Below are 24,136 nucleotides of genomic sequence, written 5' to 3' on the forward strand. Positions count from 1 at the left end.
CTTTCAGTTGCTCCTCTGGAGCATCTCAGAACAGGTTCCCATCCTTGCTACCTGGTCCTGTAACTGGACCTACCAGGGCATTCGAATGCTTCCTGTGCTTTCCCTTCCTCTTTCTAAAATCCCTGTTGGTGGAGAATTTCCACTTGGAGCAAAACTGCCTTGCCGACTGGAGCTTTTCATGGAATGCTCCTGTCATTAGAAATGTCTTCCTTGCTGTGTTTGCCTTTGTTTCTTAAATTTAGCGAGGACATGGAATTCCCGATTTTACCCTTAGCTGGAAGCTTGGTATGCAGAAGCTGTTTTCTGCTGCAGAGGTAGAGGAATGTTAATTGCTAATTTCAAGAGCAATGGCTGTGTTTTCATTTAAAATGCAATTGCATTGTTGCAAAATCAAGCTCAGAATAATAAATAATAAGTGGCAAAGAGGAATGTGACATTTAAACTCTTCCCCCATTATGGGAGAGTAAGGGTCAATTATCTATGAGAGCTAGTGTAGTACTTAGGAGCACAGGACTGGGACTCAGACAGTCTGGATTTAACTCATTTATTAGGTTTATACCCTGCTTTTTTCTTACTACCAACTCAAAGCAGCTTCCCTCATTCTCATCCTCCACCTGCTCTTGATCTATCCCCACAACAGCCCTGTGAGGTAGGCTGGCTCCAGTGTCTGTGACTGGCCCAAAGTCCCCCAGCTGGCTCCACGGCCTAGTGGGGATTAGAACCTGGATCACCTGAGTCCCAGTCCCATGCTCTTGACCAATACACCACAGCCACAACTTCACAGGGTGGTTGTTGCGAGAATAACAGTGAGAGGAGGAAGAAAAATTTGTAAGCTGCTTTCAGTTCTGTGTAAGAAAAATCTCATAAATATCTGACACTGAACAGAAGCAGAACTGGATTAAAAAAGCAGAAGGTGCACAGAGGACGCTCGAGATGGAACCAAGGGCTGCCTTTGCTGACTGGGACTCCCTTCTGAGCGATCTTTGGTCAGCGTCACAGCCAGATAATGCCTCACTCCGCGGAGTGGCACTTCCATTTCCATTCTGTGCGAAAGCAGAAGCATGGCCTGGGGGCAAGGAAGAGCCGGGGGCGCGGGGGGGGGGGGGGAGAGAAAGCAAACTTTTGCAGAGCTCATTCCACTTCCAGCCTCCATTTGGACGAGATGTTTTCCTTGCTCGTCCCACAGGTTCTCGTGTGCTCAAGAGCTGCAGCGAGGATGCCGACACCAAGTGCATCCCCTGCGAGGAGGGGATGTTTACCAAGACCTGGAGCAGAGCCGAACGCTGCTTCAGCTGCAGGCCGCAGTGCAACGGAGGTACGCCAGAGTGTCTCGGGCGAAATCGGGGCTGGGAGCTCTCGGAGACGGAAGGGGGTGATGGCGGCCGGATCCTTCTGCTTGCAACCCCATCGCGAAAGACAAAGAGGCCCGTGCCGTTGCGCAGGCTCTGGGTTTGGGAGGACCCCGGAGCACAATGGGGAGTCCTGTCTTCTTTGCCGTGGTCCTTATGGCGCCGGGACTGGTCCTGGCCCTTGGGCCCCGATCCACGTACCACTCCAGGGGACAGGGGACACGGAAAGTGAGGGTCGCTGCTCAGGTGAGGCAGGGAATCGGCAGCGACAGCTCGGGGGAGAAGCAGAGGAAGACCAGCTCTAGCAGGCAGGCGGGGTCCCAGCACCCGCCCAGTTATACTGGTCCTCCGCACCGGCCCAGGTGCACTGCACAGTCTGGACAATCAACCTTTTGGAAAGGGCCTTTGATTGGCTGCAAAACATGGCAGTGGATCAGTCTGTGTGCAGTTCCCCTTTGCATCTGCATCCGTAACAGGAGCAGTTTCTTGTGGTTCCACCTTAAAGGTAGCCCCGCATCCAAAACACGGGCACTGTATACGAATATGACCAATGGCTACACAGACTGGGAATTAGGGGAGCTGTAGTCCAGCCCAGCCAGAGGGCACCAGGGTGGGGAAGGCTGGTGTAGTGGTTAGAGTGTCGGCCCAGGAGTGTGGAGACCCAGCTTCAAGTCCTCACTCAGCGGGCTAAATTTGGGCAGGTTGTTCTCTCAGCTGAGACCGCCCTGCTGGGCTGTCCTGAGAATAAAAGAGCAGAGACATCCCCTCTGCCAGGAGATCCTTGGAAGAGCATCAGCTGTGAATGACTACAGTAACAATGATGCTGAGGCAGGCTGACCCATCTACCTTCTGTTTTCCTTTGCATGTTGGCTCCTTTCTTTTTTGGGCTTATTCTTTTTTTATTATTGATATTGAAACTGATGTTTACTGCCCAATGGCCAAAGCTCCTTGGCTTACAGTTCTGGAAAAGGAGGAGGTCCTTGATAGGATCTGCCTCAGCCACTTACGCCCACCATATCATGTCCACACCCCCGGTAGGCTTCTAACAACTGCAGTCTCCCAGGGATGTTGCAGAAAGGAAGGGAACTGGGGCTGCACCCGATCAGCAAGGGCTTGGGCTTGGGCTTGGGCTTGGGCTGGGCTTGGGCTTGGGCTTGGGCTTGGGCTTGGGCTTGGGCTGTGCTCACACCATCTGACACCCTATATGTCTCCTCCAAACCAGGGCTGGTGCAGGTGAGGGCCTGCAACCGGACACAGGATCTGTTCTGCTGGTGCCCAGCTCATCAGTTCTGCGGCTTGAAGCACTCCGACGAGTGCATCTATTGCCAAGCCTACACCAGGTGCGACAAAGGCCACGGAGTGGTCCAGCCAGGTAAGGGTGAGCAAGGAGTTGCTGCAGACATGAAAACAGGTGCTTTCAGGTGCCTTGAAACAGACATGGGCCCACAGCAGGGTCGGATCTACTGAGAGATTTCGGGGGTGGAACAGGGAGGGGTCCTGCCTCCCAGTCATGGCAAAAAGTTCTTTTTCTCCTAAATTAGATAGTGGAAGAACGCGACTTCAGGGTGTGAGATTTAAAACTCTTTGAGACAGGATTCGAGTGGGTACAAGCAGTTTATTCCATACAAAAAGCGTTTGCAAAGGCTGGCTCAATGCCGCAGTAGTCTGAGAAACAAAGAGTAATTATTTCAAACATCAGTGAGATTATATACATTCCTCTCCCCGACGCTCAGCACTATCCCCGCTTCGCCATTGGCTGGTTACTAAGAAGTCACAATCTTCCCCATCCGCCTATATCATGCTACTCCTTCATATGTTCCCCCTCCCGCTCATACATCCCAAGTTCATGCTAATGAGCCCATTACCTATTAGAGGTGTGTCATTTACTATTTATGAGCCTATTAAGCTTGCGCAGTACCTTCCAAGAGGTCAACAGGCCGAAGTGGCCTTGAAAATTCTTACTTGACGCCAAAATGTTTCTTAAATCTTGTGGGGATAATGAGAACAGGCCTCTCTTCAGACTCTTTACCACCCATTATAAAGTAATCCATTGTCTGCTCTTCTCCACTGAAGGGGACAGTTTTACCACTGTCCCCCAATTTTACCCCTTCTGGTATTTTTCAGAACTTTTTACATAGGAAACATTATTGGAACAACCATTTACATGTTTTGATTCTCAGGCTTTTTTGCCTTAAGAGACTTCAATGGTCCTGCCCTATTCCTGTTTTTCACCCTTAACACTTAGTAACAGTAACATTTCATTTCTCACAAGGGGAAGTCAGGGTACTTCCAGATGGAGGCCTCCTGCATTAGCATTCAGAAAGAACCTGTGTCTTCTTTTCCCCTGCCACAGATGTTTTCCCCTGCCACAAAAAGAAAAGGGGAGCAACAGTGACCTTTGCAGGTGGAACACCCTGACATTTGTACCCCCTCTCAATTCTGTGAAGGAGAAAAACTATTGTACCCTAAAAGATTTGTCTGGAAGCATCCTTGGAGTGGATTTTGGGTGAAAGGGGTTGTGAGCTTGGTTTGGGTGCTGACCACGAAGTCTTGAACTTGGCACATGCTCAGAGACACCTCCTCCTTTAAAACTCGATTGCACTGTCTGCCTGAGCTTGCACTGGACTCTTGTGAATAGACTCCGGGAGTACTGGAAAAAAGCAAGCTTGATGCCGCAACTCTGGAGCCCTGAAAGGGGCAGATAGCCTATTCCTGGCTCTGCAGCGAACCAGAAACTCTTTCAGTAGCCACCAAACAGGCAGACTGAAAGGATAATTAGCAGAAACAACAGCCATGTTGCTACTTCGTTAATTTCCCCACCACACACACACACACACACACACACACACACACACACACTTCGTCCTCAGCAATAGACTTCCTTTTCTCATTTTCTCAGTACTTCTGGGCTCACTGGCATGACACCCTAAACTGCATCATCATCTGCTGGATTAGGGGGCTAGGCTGCGAGGGTGAACTTTTAAAGGGGAAGTTAGATAAAGGCCCATCCCGGGTGCAGCCGAATCTGAGCCAAGCCTGGCTTCTCACGGTGAGGCGGGGTCAGCTCCAGGAGGGCTAAGTGGGCAGGTGCACGGAGAAGCGGGTCGGGGGGCAGGTTTGCAGGGCCGAGGGGGAAGAACGCCACGGCACTGCAGAGGTGCGTGGCGTGGAATCTCTGATGGGCACTTGTTGTGCAAAGCTAATGGAAAGGAAGAGGAAGTTTACGCAGGACAGGAAAGGGCAATGACCGGCAAGACGGGGGCGTTTGGAGAACGGCGGAGAGCCAGGGAGGCTGCTCCGCTCGAGCCAGGAGCCCGAGGCTTCCCGCAAGGAGGCGGCAGCACAAAGAGAGGGGCTGGAGCCCAGCTCCTTGGGGGGCCGACCGGGTCAGTGACTCGCCAAGCATCCGGAGGGGGCAGCAAGGTTCCAGAGCAGCTGCCTGCCAGCCCGAGTGCCCCAAGGCGGGTGGCAGGACCGGACAGCCAGGCCTTGATCTCCAAGCCAGCGGGAAAGGCTGGGGCAGGAGAGGCCGAGCGCAGAGCAGCATCCAGGCTTTATTGCTGTGGGGGGTGGGGGGTGGCTCGGATTGCAGAGGGAGTGCTTTCCTCAGAGGGCAGAGTTTGGTCCTTGCCAGGATGCCCGTGGGAGCAGCCGAGCAGGCCTAGAGGGGGTCCTTGAGCCAGGGAACCAAGGCTGGCGGACTTGCCACGGAAAGCCATCACGCAGGGAGCAGGTGCAAGGTCTGGCTGCCCACCAGTGCAGGCGTTTCTCCCACGGGGGCCCCTGCGGACTCCTGGATCCCGAGAAGCGTAAGGTTGGAGGGGGCCAAGAAGGGGCCAACCCGCTGCTGGTGCAGGACACCAGTTACTCCATCCCACTCAGGTGGCTGCGCGGTTCCTTCTTGAATGTCTCCAGTGTGGGAGAGCCCCCCTCCTCTCTGGGCAGCTGGTTTCACTGTCGCATCGCCCTGGCAGCGAGGAAGGGCTTCCTTGTGTCTAAACTCAGCTGGTGTGCTGAGTTTAAGCTCCTTGATCTGCCTTCAGGGCGTGCGGGGCAGTGAGGATCTTGGCAAGCACGGCTTGACCCCACAAGCCTGACCCCTAGTTGCTGGAGAGCATGTGCCTGGCCTGCTTCCCTGGCCTGTGACACACTGACCCTGTTACCCTCACTCTGTTCTTCCCAAAACCGGAGGTCATGGAAGCTTTCTGAAGACATCTTTTCCCCATGGAACCTTAATTCTATCCCTGATTTTTACTAAACCTTTGTGAACCCATGATATTCTTCCTTCTTTCTCCTCCTCCTTTTGTCTGAGTGCTTTGCATAACGTGTTAGGTTTGGAGATAAAGAGAAAATGATCTAACTATAACAACAAACCTTTATTTTGGCACAAGAAAATATTGGATATAACCACAAGCATGTATTTTGGCACCCAAAAAAATGATACAACCACAAACTTTTACTTTGGTACAAAGAAACATTGGATCTAATCAGTTCTGACCATCAAATAGTTGGCCTTGGGTGGTTTCATTTTCAAATCTGTTTGAGTTGATCCTTGAGATTTTTCGCAAAGGCTTTTGCAGTCGAACACAGTTTGGGAACCGCTGCGCTAGACTCCACCAGCTGGAACGCTGCAAGTGTTGTTTTCTCCGTAGGCTCCCCGACCAGCGACGTGCAGTGCGCTCCCTGCCCAGAGGGGACCTTTTCCGATGTGGAATCTGACAGCGCCACCTGCAGGCCCCATCGGCTGTAAGTTGCACGGGCTCCTCTTGGTCCATTTAGCTGCCCTCCTGGCGGATTTGCGCACGTTGGCCCGATCCGCCGTTGCAGGGTGGATGGGAGACGCAAGGTGACGGAGGGTGTGATTTCCCTCCATCAACCTGCATCCTACGAAAATAGAAGCCAAGCAGCCCCTAGGCTTTGCTGTGATAGCAAACAACAACCCCCAGCACCTCGAGAATCTGAGCGGAGCAATCCTGTTTCAATCCTAAACGCTTCCAAAAGGAAGGAGCTCCCACTGAACATCCTGGGCTGCACCTGTGTTGCTCTGTTTTGCCTCGGCTCAGACCCGGGCGTCCAGAGCAGGGCCTGGATGTCCTTTCATGCAAACACCTTTCGCAAGCCTGTGGGGTGGGGAACCCCTCTGCCCCACAGGCTGAAGGAGACCTTCCAAGGCTCTCATTCCGGCCTTCTAGATCTCTCAGGCCCCCTCACCGTCCCCACGCCAAAGGACCACAACTGTCCCTCCATCCTGCTCTTCTATACGACCACGAAGCTGATGGAGGGACCTTGCATGGGTGGGGAAGGGAGTGCCTGGACACAAACTTGGCCTGTTTCCCATCTCTTAAAGAACAGCGTTAGGAACCAGATTGGTGCTGCTGCTGCTGCTATTTCCCCCCCTCTGGCCCACCTGCTTTGTTCCTCTGCTCATGCTCCCTGCCAGAGAGTTCTGTGGACCTTGAGAGGGAAGAAAGGTTCCCCATCCTGGCCTTGCAGTGGGGACAGCCCCAAATGTTAATTACACTTTCCTTAAAGATTGGGAGTGCAGGATGGCCTGTGAGCCAATAGTAAAGTGTGATTTGTGGCTCTGGGTTGCTTGAGGGGGGGACAAACGGGAGGTCAAGGTTGGAGGACGGGATCAGCAAATCCTGGGCGAAGGGCTTGTCTGCCGGCACTCTGCTCACCCCCAGAGTCCCGGCGTCTGATGTCCGAAATGGGCCTTTCAAACTTGCTCACATTGCAATAGAAGGGAAAATATCTGCAGCGCTCTCCGAGCTTTAGAGATGTCTGTTTTCGGCAGCAATTCAGAGCTACCCCAGTGGATCTCTTGCTACCCACAGAGCATTAGGGACTCCCACTGGGGACTGTGCAGTGCCCTTTCATTGACCTTTCGAGCTGGTTTTAGAGTCCCTGCTGCGTTGCCAGCTTCCTAAATCGGCCCTTCCGTCGTTCCCTGCAGTTGTAAGTCCAGACGCTTTCCAGGAAGCAGCACCAGCGATGCCGTTTGTGCTGATCCCAACGGCTCTCCTGGCATCTTCGTGACTCCTCCACGCAGCACGACGGTCGCGAAGCCGACCTGGGATAAGGCCACTAAAGCGCCAACCCTGGACATCAAGCAAGCCACTTCGACGGACCTTTCCTCCACTGTTGGTGAGCGGGGGGGGGGGGGGTCGCTCAAGTGCTCAGAGGACCAATGAGTCCTGGACTGCCCCAGTAGGAAGGCTTACAGTGTTGAGGGATTCCCCACCTGCATTGTGGAGCTGCTGTTGCTGAAGGATTCCCCCTGCCTTGCTGAGGGGCTGTCTTGCGGAGGGTCTCCCCCCATAGTCCCCCTGCGCACACCAGCTGCTGGGGAACAGGGGCGGGAAGGTGCTTGTCCTCCAGGTGATGCTGGTGGGCTTCGAATGGGGAGACGTGTGTACCTTTGAGGGCCCGTTGGTCTTGTCCAAGGGTTCGCCTTGGGTCCCAGGATGTCTGCCCCGTATGACCGAGTGGCGGACAGCACTGATCCTGTTGGACCAAGGGTCCGACTTGGGCATAAGGCACAGCCAAAGCACTGACGTTCTCTTGCCCATGGCCAGTTTCCTTGGAATGGGTATCTGCCCTTCTGTGTTTCATAGCCGCCAAGCTACGAATCCGGAGTCGCTGGCTTGAAACTTGTCTCTGCCGTGAACTGGCTGGGTGGCCTCTGGGTACATCAGCCACACTTAGAATATTGTGCTCAGTTCTGGGTGCCTTCCCTGAAAAAGGACATTACTGAGCTGAGGAAGGGGCAGAGAAGGGCAGGAGGCTGGAGCAGGGAGGGGCAGCTGCCACACCTGAGACGGTTCACAGCTTAGAAAAGGGGCAAGCCGGGGAAGACAGGATGGGGCGTTCAGAATTACGCGTGGTGTAGAGGAAGTAGGGAGGGACTCTCTGCTCTGTCTACCATAACACTCAAATACTTTCTCTCCCGTAACACTCAAGTCCAGGGGCATCCCAAGAAGCTCGTGCTGGGAGGCTTAGGACTGATAAAAGGAAATATTCCTTCGCTCAGCATGTAATTAAACTGCGAAATTTGTTGCCATGTGATGGCTGCCAGTCCGGATGGTGTTAGGAGGGGACTGGACAGATTTGTGAGGGAGGAGGCCACCCGTGGCTACCAGCCTTGCTGGCCGTGGGCTTCCTCCTTCCCCAGCAGCGGCCCACCCGCCTGCACACACCGGCTGCCGAGGAGCTGGGCAGGAGGAGGCCTTGCACCCGTCCTGCGGGAGGGGTCCTGGGGCAGCTGCTTTGCTGTGGTGTGTTTGGATCATTGTCATCCTCATCTTGGCAAACAGCTGCGAAAGAATTATACACCAGTTTTAATTAGATAACAAACAGTCCTCAAAATTGTGGCCGGTACTTTCCGTATCCATAGTCGGGGGCATTTCTTTGAATGGGAAATGATAAGGATTATGTATAGTTCCGTTCATTTTATCTTTTTTAAAGAAATCTTTCAACTGCTACCAGTATCTTTCCCATGACTTCAGAGTTCCCAGAAATCTGGTTATCTTATTGTCAAAGTTTTTTTTGGGTGGGGGGCAGAAGCTGCGATCGCTCCTTGTTGACATTTTTCTCCATTTGCTTTCAGGTTGGGTGGCTGGAATGATGTTCGTCATCGTTATTCTCTTAGGAGGGGTTTTCTTGGTTTTTGCATTTAGGAAAAGAGGTAAGGCACACCCAGCAGGAGCAGGGTAAATCAGTGCTGACCTTGTGGAGGCATGGGGATTTATTTTATTTCTTTTAATCTGCAAGATTGTATGATGGGAAATCAGAGAAAGCTACTCTGCCCAAGGCAGTAAATACACCTGCTTCAGATTAAAGACAGAGATCTGCAAAGTTTGCCCAGATGGGCCAACGAGTATCAGCTGAGCTCCTCCTAGTTTGCAGTTTAGCATTGGACAACAAGGATGTTTCCCCTAAAACCACAGGGTTATTTTTAACGAATCAACCCATAGAGAAAGAAAATTGCAAGTGAAAACAGAATGCAAGCAACAGGTTTCCCTTCCCACAAATACCACTAAATGATAAATCGGTTCCCATACAACTTTTACTTACGAGCAGGAGCTGCAGTTATATTTTCGTGTTTGGATAATTTTGCTGGGATGTAACTGGAATCCATCCATGAGTAATAGTGACAAGATCTTGCAAGGTTTTGAATGTTATTGCTTTTCAAAACACGCACACTTCCGTACAGCAGGTGCTTAACGTCTGTTTCTACTTTTTTCCTTGGCAGTTCACAAATGTGCTCCACCGTGTGGCAAAGAAAAACAGGTCAGTTACTAGCCTCCCTTCTTGTATAAAAGAGAATCTTCCAAACACCTCCAGGAACTAAAAGAATCTTGCTTGCTTTTTCCGGCCAGCACTGCCCCCTCCCCCCCCCCGCACCTTGTTTCTGCAGCAGCAGCGAAACAAAGCAAGAGAGGGAAAAAAGCAGGGATCCCCTAGATTCGATAGCTGATGTAGTTTCTCTGGAGAAGGAGAATCCTCCATTAAGGGGGTTCTCCAACAACAATATTACCACTTCCAAAATAATTGATTACTATTACGACTTCATAGGAACATAGTCAGAAGGGTCTTCCTGGGCCATCTAGTCTGACCCCTGGCTCTGGCCGGCTCCAAACAGGACATGCCCGCCATGTGCATGTCGAGCCTATCCTTGAACACTCTCACCGATGGGGCTTCGACCACCTCCCGTGGAAGCCCATTCCATCCCCTAGGGGTCCAGACATCAGGAGGTACTTCCTGGCACCCACCCTAAATCTTAGCCCCCTGAGCTTTGCTCCATTGGAAAGTGTCCTGCCCTCCACTGCTCTTTGATTTCGTTTAGATGCCTGAAACAAAAAAATACCTTCTTTTTCTCCTTGTTTGTTCTTGACAATGGTTAGGGTGAGGGACAGGGACTCGGGCACTCGAGGTTCAAGTCTGCACTCAGCCATGGAGCCAGCTGGGTGACTTTGGGTGACTCATAGACTCTCAGCCCAGCCTACCTCACAGGGTTGTTGCTGTGGGGGGAAGATTGTTAGGAGGAAGATAAATATGTAAGACAGCTTGAGTTGCTTGGAAGGAAAAACGACAAGGTATAAAAATAATACATCGGTTAATAGTTCTCCCATTTCCTGAGCTGGGTTCACAAGGTGATACGGCATTTTCCCACAGTTCCCCAGAGCAGTGCTACAGGGTGTCATCGTGGGTAATTAAAATGGCGGATGGCTTGGAACCGCGCTGTGCGGATTCTAGTCTGGCTGCCACCTGGGGGAATGCCCTGATGAGGTGGGCACCTTCCAGCTCTACTTCTGGCTATTCTAGCGAGGACCATCCGGCCCCCGCTTCTCCCCCACCATCTGTGTTTGGGTCGGATGTCCCCCCCGGTGGGTGTTTTGCTGCTCTGTCTCCTCCGGACCAGTCACTATAAAAGGCAGGCGCTGGGATACCTGTAGCACCACCTCCAACGCTTGGCCAGCATGAGCTAATTCTGAGATCCAACTAGCAAAGGGCACCAAAGGCTGGCGTTTGGGGCATGAGCGTATCTAGTAGAAATGGAGGTTGGAGGAAACCTGGTTTCATTTATTACGACCTATTTTCTAATTTATCTGATCTCCAAGGCTTGGACGGTGGTGAAAGTGGTGGTCCCCGTTGCCCCATTTTATTTTTCCAACCCCCCTGCAAGGTAGGCTACTGGCTGGCCCAAGGACACCCAGGGAGCATCACGACTCCGGGGATTTGGACCTAGCCCTCCCCAGTCCTAGATATTTCTAGACAAGGTCCTTCTTGTGCCATCCGCATCCGGCTTCATTCACATTTTCCCAAGCTGCCCAGATGCCCGTCTCTACTCCCTGTAAAGATTCTTCCCATCGATATTCTTACCATCACAACAAACTCTGTTGAGGAAGGGACACTGGGGGAAGAGCTGCATCATTCTTAGTAGCACGAGCTCCTTGGAAGCACCACATTCTTCAACCGCCACATCATCCCAGCATAGAATTTATTTCCTTTATAAGCCTTTGAGGACACATTTTCCCCACATTCCAGAAAATGACATGCCGTTTTGCTTTGTGCGTGTATGCACAAACTTATTAAAACAAATACAGTCCCACTGCCCATGTTGGCTGCTGGGCCCTCTTTTTGACGTAATTTATTTTTAGTAAACATACGTGTTAAATGTGAAGTAGAAGCAAATGTTTTGAAAGTGGCACCAAGAAGAAATAAAGGCCGTGTTTTTGCCAGCCGTGATAATCTTCCAGGCAATGAAGTGCATGTGGTTTACTGGAATGACTTGCAAGTTTGCATCCCGGGGGGTGTGATTAGACTTAGATCCACTCCTCCTTGTGAAAGCGCTTGGCTTATTGCCCCAAAGTCTGGAGCGACAGGGCGGAAGATGAGTGACAGATGGCGACATTTAAATCTCGGCTTTCTTCCAAGAAAGCCGGGACAAGGCACACTGTTCTCCTCCCCTCCACACATGTTATAACTTCACAACGACCCTGTAAGGTTGCTTTACCCCAGAGATGATGAGCAGAATGTAGCCAGTGGAATTTGCAGCGCTGCAGAGTTTGGAACCTGTTCTTGCTTGCCGCTCAGGCAGGCCTTCCAAAATGCTCCCCCTTTTTGCTGGTGATAAAATTGGGGAATAAGAGCATGGTTTCTTTCTCCCCACACCTTTTCTTTACTGCCTTGGGGTTTGCATCCCTGGGCATTCTGGGGAAACTGCCCCCCAGCTGCCACCAAAAGATGGCAAAGAATGTTTGGTCCTATTGTTCCATGTTTTCTAGTTTTTTATGTCTGGCACAAAGGGAGGAAAGGAGAGGTATCTTTAAAAAGACAAATCTGCATCCATCTTCGCACTGGGGCATCAACTGGCCCTAATGCAAGCCAGGAAAGGCCAGCTGTCCCCCCCCCCGCCCCCCGGGGCCAGACAGCTGGCCAGATGTGAGCAGAACTGCACCCACCACTTTTTCATCACGCCTCCCAATGCACAGTGGAAGGGACTCGGCCGGCACGGGTAGGAGGATGACAGAGGGTTCCTGCTGGACACAAGGCGGGGCGTTCTCTCCCCCATCTCCTCCCCCAGGCTCCAGGCCAGGGGGGCAGAGCTGGAGGGTGGACGAGCCCCAAGGTGGGGTTCAGCCTTCCAGGGGACAGGCTGGGGCCCTCCGCTGGGATCCCCGCCCTGACATAATTGGGGCAGGAGACGCCCCCTTTGCTGCCTCTGGCTTGGACGGCCCCCGGTGTCTCATAAGCCTCTGGCCGATCCCCCGCACCCGCGGCACTGCCTAGCTTTCTCGAGGATGCATGCCCCTGACGGCCTGGCCCCCGATTCTCTTCCAGGCATGCTCTGCAAACGCGAAGATGTCTGGCAGCTGGCCGCAGGCCTCGGGCCCGCTCAGCCAGGAGGAGCAAACCCTCCTGCAGACCTCCGCCTCCAGCAGCTCCTTGGATAGCCCTCCCGGCTCGGACAAGAGCAGCGGCTGCAGCGTTGCCAGCGCCTTGCCCAGCGAGGAAGAGAGTTCCCAGGAAAGACCTCTGCCCGATAGCCCCGGGCACCACGGCAGAACCGAGCTGAGTAAGGGCGCGGCGAGGCTTTCATTTTCGGGGTGAACGATGATGGCTCTCCGGGGAATGGGCAAAATGAAACCGGTTACACATGATTCTAGTTACGTAAAGCCAGGCTCAGCGAAGCAGCCGGGGTGACCGTGATCACAAGAAGCCCCCCATTCCGTAAAGATGAGATCTTAAATATAAAAAGCCAAAGGGGAAAAAATAAGCCACGCTTAAACATTCCGGCTTTAACATATTCCAAGGAAGTTTGGAGGGTGGCCACTAGGGGGAGGGCTTTCTCTGGGGTGGCCCCATCTATGGAATGGCCTGTGGCTTGGCTGGCACTGAGTCTGTCAACGTTTGGGCACCGGGTCAAGAAAACCCCCTTTTCTGCAGCTTTTAAGGGCTTACTCAGCTACTCAGGGGCTTGGTGGGGATCCCCAGGTGTTCACTCTTTTTAATTTTTCTTTGTACTGCTTGCTTTTATCTGTTTTTATTTGTTTAACACTTTTTGTCGTTCTTTTTCTGACATTTTAATTGCATTTTTATTCTTTGTTTTTATGGATTGCATAAATTGCCCAGAGAGGTTTAGCTGTGGGATGGTAAAGAAACGAAATAACTACAAATAATATTATCTATGAAAATACAAAGGATTTTGCACAGCGCCTGGGGATGGAAGCAATACTGAAATTGCTTCAGGCCATGGATGGACAGGGTCCGGCTGATCAGTGGATCCTCTGGACGGGAAGGGACACAAAGGATTCCCTGTTGCAACCTTGCTTCAGCAAGAGGGTCCTGCGGGATCCTTGATTCTCCGTTGGTTTCGCTTCCTGGATCCTCTCCAGTCCAGGCCTAACCTTGCCTCTCTGCGTGTACAAGACACAGAGGAGATGCAACATGCATGTACACATGCTAAGACAACTGCAGGCATGCGCTTGAGGCCCCATCTGAGGCCATTTGTGGAACTTCCTACACACTAATCGTCTTACAAAGCACTGCATTACACATGGTGCGCAAGATTCTGACAACCCCTTTTCCCGTGATTATTGTAACGGATGTGTGTAGAAACTGCCACTGTGTGGTGCTTTGCTGCAGATTTTTAAAAGAAGAGCCGTCTCAGTTCTTGCAATTTATGGAATAAAACTGGACACACCTTTGTCCTGAAGGATTTCAAGTATCTGCCAAAATAGCGTGAACAGACTGGGTGAAAAGCGATAAGGCGAAACTGGCTTGCACAGGCCTGTCCACCAGACTCAGGTTACACCTTGCAAAGTGAGAGGAACCGTGTGTGTTGAGCAGAGGGGCAGAGAGAGCACGGCGGCTGGTCTGGTCAGCCTCCGCCTCTCCCTCCTGCTTCTTCACGCGACCCTCCTGAAGCGCCCTTCTTCGCATGCAGAACTGACGCCGTAGCATCTGAGGAAAGAGCAAGGCCACACCTTAGAAACAGAGCGAGTCAGGAGGGGCCTCCCGGGCCATCTAGTCTGACCCCTGGCTCCAGCCAGCTCCGCTCACGACACGCCCACCATGTGCATGCCCAGCCTATCCGTTCCCAGGCACCCCCAGCAGCAGGGTTTTGGTGAAGGAGCCATTCTGCTTCTTCGCTGGAATGCCATTGCATCCCATCACCCTTGTGGCCCAGCTGTCTGTTCTAAACCCCTCGCATTACTCGTAAGCAGAGCAAGGAACAAGCAAAGCGGACTTGCAGAAGGGATGAGTGCAGAAGAGAAGCATCATGTTGATGGAAACCAATGTGCTTTTAGAAAATCCTAAATCCTAAATCCTGCCCTTTAAAATCCGTCCGTTTTTGTTGATGGAAACCAGTGTGCTTTTAGAAAATCCTAAATCCTAAATCCTGCCCTTTAAAATCTGTCCGTTTTTAAAGGGCAAGCTTCTCTAAGCATTCTGGTCGGACTCGGTTTCCCATTCTTCTACTTTAATCTGGTTTTCTCTCTGGTTTTGTTTTTGGGCAGAGCCGTCCGGCAACCGAGGGACGCATGTGAACGTGAGCTGCATCGTCAGCGTCTGTAATGCAGACCACAGCTTGCCGTTCCAGTCCCTGAGCGCCCCGGCGGCGGATTCTGGAGGCTGCAGTTCGGCAGCAGATCTTCCCTTGTCAAAGGAAGAAAGTGTCTTGAAGAGGGAGCCTGGAAGACAAATCGCAGTTGAAGTGGAGGACAGTATGGGCATATTTGATTACAACGAGGGAAAGGCACTTCCTCTAAGTATACAAGATGTGGGCATGAAGACGACGTGAGAACATGGGCTGTGCCAGAGTCCCAAACAGTCACGAAGCGGCTGGAGAGCGTTTCTGCAAAGCTGCTTTTGCTCTAGAACACTTGTAAAAGTTTGCTCCTTGAAGCGTTGAGCCACTTGGCGTGGCTAGAAAAACTCAGGTGCTTACAGCAATATGCGAGACTTGGACTGGAATTCGGGTTGTGAAAATGTCTGTTGATTCCTGTATCTGTCAGGGTCGAAATGAAACGGGGCCGTGACTGCGGTGGCAATCCTGTGGTGATCTGGATGCCCGTCCAACTCACTGTAAAGCTACCTCGAAAACAGAAGCCCCGTAGCTTCCGTTCCCCGCTTGTTTCCCTTAAATCATCTCCTGTCTTTCTCGCTCCTCGGTGTCCTACTTGCTGAGCTTAGAGGAGCATCTTTCACACTCAGGGAGAGTGGTGTGGTGGAAATTAGTGACCTGCAAGGACGCAATGGCCTTCTTGGCCCCTTCCAACTCCACTCTTCTACGATTCTGTGAGCTTCGATGCTAATCCCAGACAAGCTGCCTGGGGAGCAAATGCTACTTGTATTTGTAGATTCAGCTGTAGTTAAGTAGTAGGGCTCACACTTGGCCTTCTGCAGTTTTCTTACTCAGTCCCTAGCATCTCTAGGCAGACGGCTGCTGCCAGTTAGTAGACAGTATTAAACTGGATGAATGCTCTGATGCAGGATATAAGGCATCTTCCAATGTTTCTACTTAGCTGCTCAAAAAGAGGAGTGTGGATTTTTACCCACTCCTCAGAAGCTCAAGATTATGACATGGAATGCTAGAATCCTCCGTCAAAAAATTATGCACATGCCAAAGGGATGATGTATATTTAAAAGAAGTGATAAACACCCTGCTTCCAAGTAGTATGAAGAAATGTTGTTAGGAAGATGCTTGGTGTTTCTGCACAAGGATTAGTCCTGGGAGGGGGTCTTGACAACATCGTTGGCAATTTGTGATCCTCCCTTGTGCTTCTGCTGTTTCTCTTGGTCCTTTTTCCCTTACCAAAGAAAAGCCACAAAGAAGAGAAAAACAGAACGCGCCATGTTTTCTGGTTGTTAGTGCTAGAAGTCTTCCCTCTGCAAATACTGCAAGCTTGTCCTGTTGGTGGAGAGAAGCTTCATTTTCCATTTTTCTCTGGTCTATTAAACTCCTTGAAAGACAGTTGTCCTTTTGCGTTCTCTTGCATCTGCTCAGAGATGCCTGGAAGAAAGCGGTAGCGATTTTCGCTTTGTCATTTGATGTGTAGCCTAATTTATCTCTGAAAATATGCAAGCCCTTTTCAACTTTGCCTTGCTTGGCAGTGACTTGAGAAGTGGCTAAATAACTATATCCTTAAGTGAAGTGTTGACAGTTGTGATCAAGGAGAAACAAACTTCTCATAACATAACTATGGGGAGGTTACTGCTTTTTTAAAATCCTTGTCAGTTTCATTCTGTGTCTATAAACTTGCCAAACTACCCGAGACAAGCAATGGCCAGAGCACGCAGCAAATCTACAGGCTTGTGTTTTCTGTAAATAAATCATGTTTCTGTATTTCTAGAAGATGTGTATCAATCACAGTCCATCACACTTGGATCCTTCCCCCTTCATTACCCTGCCCACCCCATATTGCATTGCTGGGAAAAATATCAAAACCTGCAACAACAGGTTTAAGGGAATGGGGCAACGATGACCTTTGTGGGTTTTCCATTCAGAAAAGGCAAGTGAGAGGGGATCTGGTAGAGCCATAGAAATGATTGTCTCGTGGAGAAAGCAGATAGGGAAATGTTTTCCTCCCCTCACATTAGAACCCTGGGTCCTCCAACGAAGCTGGAAGGTTACTTGTTTACACAGGTGTTGTGAAACTCTGGAACTCACTGCCACAGGATGTGATGGCCCGCCACTTTGGTGGCTTTAAAGGGGGAAGGCTATCAGTGGCTCCTAGTCCTGATGGTTATATGCTACCTTCCTGTCAGAGGCTCGGTTGCTGTGGAGCATCAGAAAGAAGGTGCCATTTAATATTATCATTTATATATACCTAGTTGGCTCAAAAGCCAATCAGGTTAGTGCTGGCTTAGCTTAAGATGGTACTCCATCGGTATTGGGACAGAAAAAGCTTGACCTAAGTTGTCTGTCCCACACAACAGCGTCACATGCCACTGAAGACTGGAAACAGCAGATAATGCAGCTGCGACTGGGCATGGGCACTAGGATCCTATTTCACATACACATGGAATCTGAAGTGCTGGTTTTGACCTCTAAAGCCCTTCTCAGCCTAAGGCAAGGGGACCTGAAGGGTCTTGGGAACCTCACCTGTCCAAGGGCGAGGATTGCAGCGCTGCTGCTCTGCAGAAGTCTGAGATCTGTACGGTCTGCCTGCATGAAACTGATAAGGCAGGAGAAGTAGTGGAGCCGAGCGTGTTTTCCCACACTCTGCTCTTTGGTATTTCACTAGATGAGCCAAATAGTCCATCTGAGGAGGGTGCTTGAGAACAGGAGGGGAGGCAGGCTGGGAGAAATAAAATCCTGGCCTCTCCATTCTCCTCCACTGGACGGCCCCCGTTCCCCATCTCTGAGGTCAGGTTTCCCACCTCGCTGGCCCCCAAGGCCCATGCTCCCCCCCGAGGCCCATGCTCCCCGCCCAGCTGGCCCCCGAGGCCCATGCTCCCCCGAGTCGGCCCCCACGGCCCCCTCGCCGTCTACGCGCGGCGCTGGCGGGACTCCGAGCCCCGGCGGGCGGGGCGGGGCGGGGCGGGGGGCGGGGCCCGACTCCACTGACGCCCCGCCCCCGGTGGGTGGCTCGGCGCTCGGCTCGCCGGCCTGGCCTTGGCCTGCGCCTGCGCTCGGCGCTCGCCCTGACGCACGGCGGCTGCGCAGGCCGGCTGGCTCGCGACGGGCGGCGGACGCGCGCGGCACCGGCAGGCGAGGCGAGGCGAGGCGAGCGGGGGCCCCTCCCGGAAGCGCCGCCCGCGCCCAGAGCAGCGACCCTCCTCGGCGCCCCCGCGCAGCGCCCCTGGGAGGACGGCGGGGGCTCTCCGCCGCGGCCACGACGGCCCTGCGAGGTAGGCCGCCCCGCCCCTCCCCGCGCTGCTTTCCTGGGGTCCCGCGGGGGAGTCGCGCCAGCTGCTTGGGGTGACAGCTCCCATCATCCCCGGCGAGCACGGCCAAGGTCCCGGGGGCATCAGGTTGCCTGCCCCTTCTCTGGGCGACTTTGTTTATTTTATATATATGCACGCACAGGTCCTTTCTTCCGGCGTTTCCTCCTGCGAGGAACCTCGGGCGGCTTGCAGAGCCTCCCTGCGAGGTTGGCTGATAGGAATCCCCTTTCCTACTTCTCCCCCTCTCCATCGGGGTCCTTCTCGTGTAGCTTTCCTGCCCTGCGAAAGTAGCTTTCAGAATCCACCTCCTCTCCATTTGACCCGCCCAGCCACCCTATAAGGTGGGACGGGCTGAAGGGGCGTGACTCCCCCGAGGCCCCCGGGAGCTTCATGGCGAAGAGCAGATCAGAAGCCAGGCCTCCCAGGGCCCGGCCCGGTGCTTGGGTCAGCCCGCCTGCCTAGCTCCCCCCCGGCAGGGTGCTTTCACTGGCCTTGGGTGGTTTGCCCCTTGACTCGGGAGTGGCTGTGCAGTGGCATCCGCGTACATTACCTTGGAGTTGCAGCCAGGTATGGACCAGGTGAACCTTGATTTGATCTAATGGGGCTCTTCTTCGGTCCGCTTGCAGCAGCCCTGCGAGGCTGGGGCTGTTACCTTCTTCCACCCACCCCAGCCAGGGCAGAAGTTGTAGAATGGGCACAGCGCTTGCTCCTGCTGGATGTTGCTTATGTTGCCACAGCCCCGTGTGGTGACCCAGTATTGACACGCTCTCCCAATCTCTTCTGTCCCCTTGCCAATACTATTTTAATACATTTATATCCCACTTTTTTTCTCTTGCAAGAAAACTGTGCCGCTTAGGTGGTACTCCTCTGTTTTATCCTCACCTTGCCAGGTAGCTTAGGCTGGCCGTGACCGAATTGCTCAAAGTCACCTGATGCTGTCTCATTGCAGCTGGAAGGATAGCTGCAATTCACATGGTACTTTTTATTGTGGAAAAACATAATCTTCATGCCTTTTGCAGCTTATCAGTTGAAAATGGGCCACACCCTTTCCATTAGGATCTTTTTACCCTTTTGACTAGATTGTGTATATACTTTATGAGAAATAGAGTGTCTTCTGGCCCCCCTTCGGCCTCCTGCTCTTCCTTTTCCAGTCCAAAGTTCTCTGTCTACATGGGACACACACTCTGTTGTTGTGAACTTCTGCTAGTTCTTTTTCTTGCCTCGCCACCTGCTTCCAAGTCTGCATTTGGGTGGAAATGATGCTTTTATAAGGATTGCTGTGGCGATGGCATGCATATGCCAAGTGTTTTGGATGCTTGCACAAGGAAGGAAGCAAATACTGAGCTGAATCCAAAAAGCTTTGCAGCTAGTTGATGGCTAGTCTCGGGGGCCATATCCTGCCTTCAGCGCGTGTTGGAATACCGGTTGCTGGGCATAAGAGTTTTGCCTGTGCAAACAGGTGCTATGGGAAGGCAAGGTCCTCGGCTGCATAGACCTTCGCTCGATGCGTTAGGCTGCATTTACATTCTTAGTATGTGCCCAAGGGAGGCTTTTGAGCAAACCTGTATGTTGCCTGGCACACCTCTTTTGAAATGTATATAACAGCTGTTTAATTGGACTTGACCGATCTCTATCTTAAAAAGTAATGAAACTCCCATTGCAAAACACAAGGGACTTGCCACTGTATCCCATAATTAGTAATTGGAAGATTGTGTAAGCAGTGCCAGAGCTGAGGCAGGTCAAAACTTCTCCCGTAAAGGTGCAATCGGGGTGCTCTCCAGCAGTCAGTCAGTCGGTGGTGTAGCCAAAGCCTCCTTAATTAATTTCTTAGACGTTTGTGGAACTAATCTGACTTTGCACTGGGCCTGACTAGTGACCTTGGATCTTGTGACATGGCAGTGACATCATTCGTGTGTTGTGGACAGAGGTGGTTCTGCAAACATAAGCCCTCGTTCGGAGTATTGCACTAACTTGGCTGTTTGAGATATGCACAGCACATAGCTTCTAACATAGCATAAACTATGTGTGCATGCTCTCAGGGAAAAAGTGCAGCTCCCAGCATTCCCCAGCCAGCCAAAAGATTGTACCCTAAGTAACACAAGCGAAATTGGACCCAAATCTATTTAGGACATTGGGAAATTGGACAACTTTTCAGAAAGCTCATGGCATTGGCCATGATCTGGTTCCTGGCTGGTTGGGAGAGGATGTTGTATGTCCGTGGGCCTGGAGAATGTGGCTGGCTGGGTGAGCCAGGCAGATTGCACTAAAAGCAAGCCAGGCAGTGTTCCTTACACTGGGCAAGTGCAGGCACACAACATAGCTCAGAATGCCAGAGAAGGACTACAGGGCAGCTGGCAAAGCGCCTTTCTTCCCCGCCCCGTATTACGTGTGCTACGGCCATTAAATCCCCGCCCCAGCTCCCCTGCATAAATGTGGAAGACAACCCCCTTGCAGTTGAAGTGTGTACCATTGGGAGCACGCTCGTTCTCACTAAAAGAGCCAGTCTTGATTATTTATACTGCCTCTCCAGCAGTTCTTCAAAATAGATTTTATTTTATTTTTATTTATATATTTATTTAGAATATTTATAGGCCGTCCTGTCGCGAAGGCCTCACATCTTTTCCCTCACATCTTTCTAAATTTAGGCTCCTGTGTTTTGCACTCACCACTGCACAAGGCTGAATCCGTGCCAGAGAGCAGCTGAGACCTGGACAAGGTCAGGATAGAGTATCGGTAAGCAATGCTTTGTTTTATAAACCTATCAGATCTAAAGAGCATAGCTCCAAATTTGACCAAAGCCTTTCCCCACTGCACCCTAAAATGAAAAGAGGCTTGTTTCCATCGCTAGTTGAAGGATTAGCAGTTTGTAGAGAGCAGGTCTGCAAAGAGTGGCAGATGGGAAAAGGAGAAGGCGAGGACAGAGGGGAAGAGACCTGGAGAGCAGCACAGAAGCGCATGGAGGCTTAGCTTCAGCACTGATGCAATGAGCTCCCATGCTTTCAGACAGACATGCCGGGTCTGTTTGTTTAACATCGTTTACTGCTGCTCTTCAGATGATACCAAGGCAGCTCGCAGAATGTAACCCAAGCTCCTCATGCAGTATGCATGTTTTCCCCAGCCCAGCTGCCTCCAGGTGTCCATTGGCTGGCTAGGGGTGGACGGCGTTTTAATCTGTCAGGAAAGCTGAGAGTCTTGAGCTGGGACTGAGGAGATCAGATTAAGTAAGCTGCCTTGGGCTCGTTGCAGGAAAAAAGTACAGTGTACATATAATCAATAATTCAATGAAACGATCGAGCAATAACAGGCAGGGAATACCTAATAAGTTACATCGACCAGTCTGAACTGTCTTAAAATGTCTAGGTAAAAAAGTGAGATTTCATTTGGCACTGAAAAGAAGACAACTTTGGTGCCGGTTGCATCCCTGTGGGGATAGTATTCCACAGTTGCGAAGGCACCATGGAAGGGGTTCTCTCTCTCTCTCTTTGGCATGAGCTGTACCATGGAGAGGGCATCTCCCCTGACTGTCCGAAAACATGGCGGACTGATGCAGCAGATGGCTGTGTCTCTCCTTCCAGTATTTGCATTCTTGGCCATTTAGGGCTTCAGGGGTACGTGCCAGGGGCTTCAATCAGCTTTGGAATCAGATAGGCAGTCGCTCCCACTCTTTTTAGATTGGAATGACGTGACTCCAGCCATCCGTGCTGGTGCTGGTGCTGGTTCCAGCCACCTCATTTTGCGTTAACTGAAGCTTCAGAGTCGTCTTCAAGGGCAACGCAAAATACAGGGTACTGCAGCAGTAACTGAACAAACCGGCTTCGTCTAGCTACCCAGTTTATTGGCTTCGTAAGGGAAGAACCTGATGGGTGAATTGTTAAGGGGCAAACTACTGCAGCTGCTGCTCAACTTGCTTCCTTTTTTTTTTTAATGCATCGCTCCATCCCATAGATTCTGGGTGGTTTACAAGAGATTAAAATCGACCCTGACTAAAATTGACTAAAGGCAAGCATATTAAATAAAGCCAGCTGGGGAAGGTGTGTTGGAAGGGACCCTGCGGGGTGGGTGGGTGTAGTTTTTTAGTCCCGAAGGCTGCTTGCTGACCACGGGACGTGTTTCTCTAAGTTCTTCCCTTCTGTCTTTTGTCTAGACCATCCTTAAACTATGGAAGAGAGCAACCAGGCATGACAGGTCTTTACCTCCCACTTCTTGAGGAGCAGCCATGTTGGAAGGGTTGGTAGCCTGGGTCCTCAACAACTACCTTGGCAAATATGTCAGTAACCTGAACACAGACCAGCTCTCTGTAGCACTGCTCAAAGGTAAGATGCACAGATGCTGCCAACAAGCTCATTCTTCCAGGGAGTCATTTGCAGGCCTGACATAATTTATGCCTGTGTTGGGTTCCTCCCCACCCCACTGTGCTTAGCCCTTCATGTTCAGTTTCCCCCTCCTTGTTTTAATCAAGCAAGTGTTGAATGACAACTGACTGGTAAAACAGGATATGAAAACTCTGGATGATTTAGGAAAAACAACGTTCCGCTAGTGTAGATTTATAGATACACAGTAATATAGAGAGCGTATTCCTAGCAGAGAGCAACTGCAAATGATGAACCTGAAAGGAGCGAGTGCAGCTGGATATTAAGACATCGGAACTCATGACTCTAGAAGAATTGCAGAACTGAACTGTTAGCAATCAAGAAGCTGAAATTGTGGAAAATTTCAGTTTACTCAGAAGCAAGTAGGACAAAGCTGAGGCTGTCATACTTTGGCCAGATCGTGGGACAGCAAGGCTACCAGCCCGGGAAAGTCGCAGGCAGAAGAAGAGAGGGAAGACTTAATATGCCGGCTGGAGCCGGGGGTCGGACTAGATGGCCTGGGAGGTCCCTTCTGACTTGCTCTGTTTGTATGAGATGGACAAACCCCAATAGGGAAGCCACAGACTTGAATTTGCCAATGCTGAGCAGGGCTGTAATGGACAGGACATGCCACAATCTATTTATAATTTATTTGTGAACATCTTTGTATACCGTTCACTCAGCCGTGTTGGCTCACTGAAGAGCTGGAGATTCCCTGTTGGAGATGACTTGATGGCACATAAGTTGGAGATGATTTGATGGTACATAACAATTAAGTATAGAACTATAGTTAGGATGTAGAAAAAATAGGCCCAGGTTTCCGATTTGGGCAATTTATGACCTTTTGGCCTAACTTACCCGTGAGAGTTGCTCTAAGGGCGTGTTTGGAGCAAATGTGAAGCTGTTCTTCGCAACGTTGGTTTATTGGTAATGAGCAAACGTTCCAGAACTTGCAGCTAGGCAATCCCGCTTGAGTCCCTTCAAACAAGAGTAGCAAAACGGATCTGGAACTTACCAGGGTAGATAGCAGAACCCAGATCTTGGCTTGTACCTCTAATGTACCAGGATTCACAAACCACCTTTAAACCATGATTAGAAAGCTGGCAAGCGTTCCTGACTCTTGAGTAATGCCACACTCTTCTCCTTTAGCCAGTCCTGCTGTCAGGCAAGCCGAGAAGGCGTGATTTCATAGTCCATCCCAACTCATTTCCTCGGTACCAATAAGCCAGGATTCTAATCAGTGCTGGGCTAGGATTTTGTGACATCGATAGTCAGTAACGTCGCTCTGAACTGCTTGGAAAGAGGGCAGAATACAAGTGTAAAAGATACCTTTGACACGCTGGGGGTGTCGGTATCCCTGAGACCTACTGGCGTTTTTGTAGGATCTTGGCTAGAAAGGGGATCAAGTGATGATGTTTTCCATCACTTCCCTTCCTTGCACCATGACGAAATGACTTGCCCACAAAGACATCATCATCATCATCATCATCATCATCATCATCATCATCATCATAACATTTCTATGCCGCCCCTTGCCAA

At 51.2% G+C, this 24,136-nt stretch overlaps 2 protein-coding genes across 11 annotated transcripts in view; both read left to right on the plus strand.

The window, feature by feature from the left end:
- The window catches only part of TNFRSF1B (TNF receptor superfamily member 1B), a 38,891-nt gene extending 22,181 nt beyond the window's left edge, over positions 1-16,710 (plus strand). For both annotated transcript variants that reach the window (XM_044452266.1, XM_044452265.1), the window contains exons 3-10: positions 1,187-1,315; positions 2,572-2,721; positions 6,002-6,095; positions 7,306-7,496; positions 8,959-9,036; positions 9,604-9,641; positions 12,696-12,930; positions 14,876-16,710. In XM_044452266.1, the coding sequence (XP_044308201.1) occupies positions 1,187-1,315; positions 2,572-2,721; positions 6,002-6,095; positions 7,306-7,496; positions 8,959-9,036; positions 9,604-9,641; positions 12,696-12,930; positions 14,876-15,159 (1,199 nt within the window). In that variant the 3' untranslated portion in view covers positions 15,160-16,710. The remainder of the gene's footprint in view (positions 1-1,186; positions 1,316-2,571; positions 2,722-6,001; positions 6,096-7,305; positions 7,497-8,958; positions 9,037-9,603; positions 9,642-12,695; positions 12,931-14,875) is intronic.
- Positions 16,711-18,074: 1,364 nt separating this feature from the next.
- Positions 18,075-24,136, plus strand: part of VPS13D (vacuolar protein sorting 13 homolog D) — a 139,047-nt gene continuing 132,985 nt past the window's right edge. For 6 of the 9 annotated variants that reach the window (XM_044452254.1, XM_044452259.1, XM_044452260.1 and 3 more), the window contains exons 1-3: positions 18,076-18,212; positions 20,894-20,981; positions 22,393-22,561. In XM_044452254.1, the coding sequence (XP_044308189.1) occupies positions 22,465-22,561 (97 nt within the window). In that variant the 5' untranslated portion in view covers positions 18,076-18,212; positions 20,894-20,981; positions 22,393-22,464. Of the gene's footprint in view, positions 18,213-18,646; positions 18,816-20,893; positions 20,982-22,392; positions 22,562-24,136 lie in introns of those variants that run through there. The other 3 variants (XR_006416824.1, XM_044452261.1, XM_044452255.1) reach the window with 2 other exon arrangements.

The sequence above is a fragment of the Varanus komodoensis genome, unplaced genomic scaffold (assembly GCF_004798865.1).
Source record: "Varanus komodoensis strain SLA01 unplaced genomic scaffold, ASM479886v1 scaffold71, whole genome shotgun sequence".
NCBI lineage: Eukaryota > Metazoa > Chordata > Lepidosauria > Squamata > Varanidae > Varanus > Varanus komodoensis.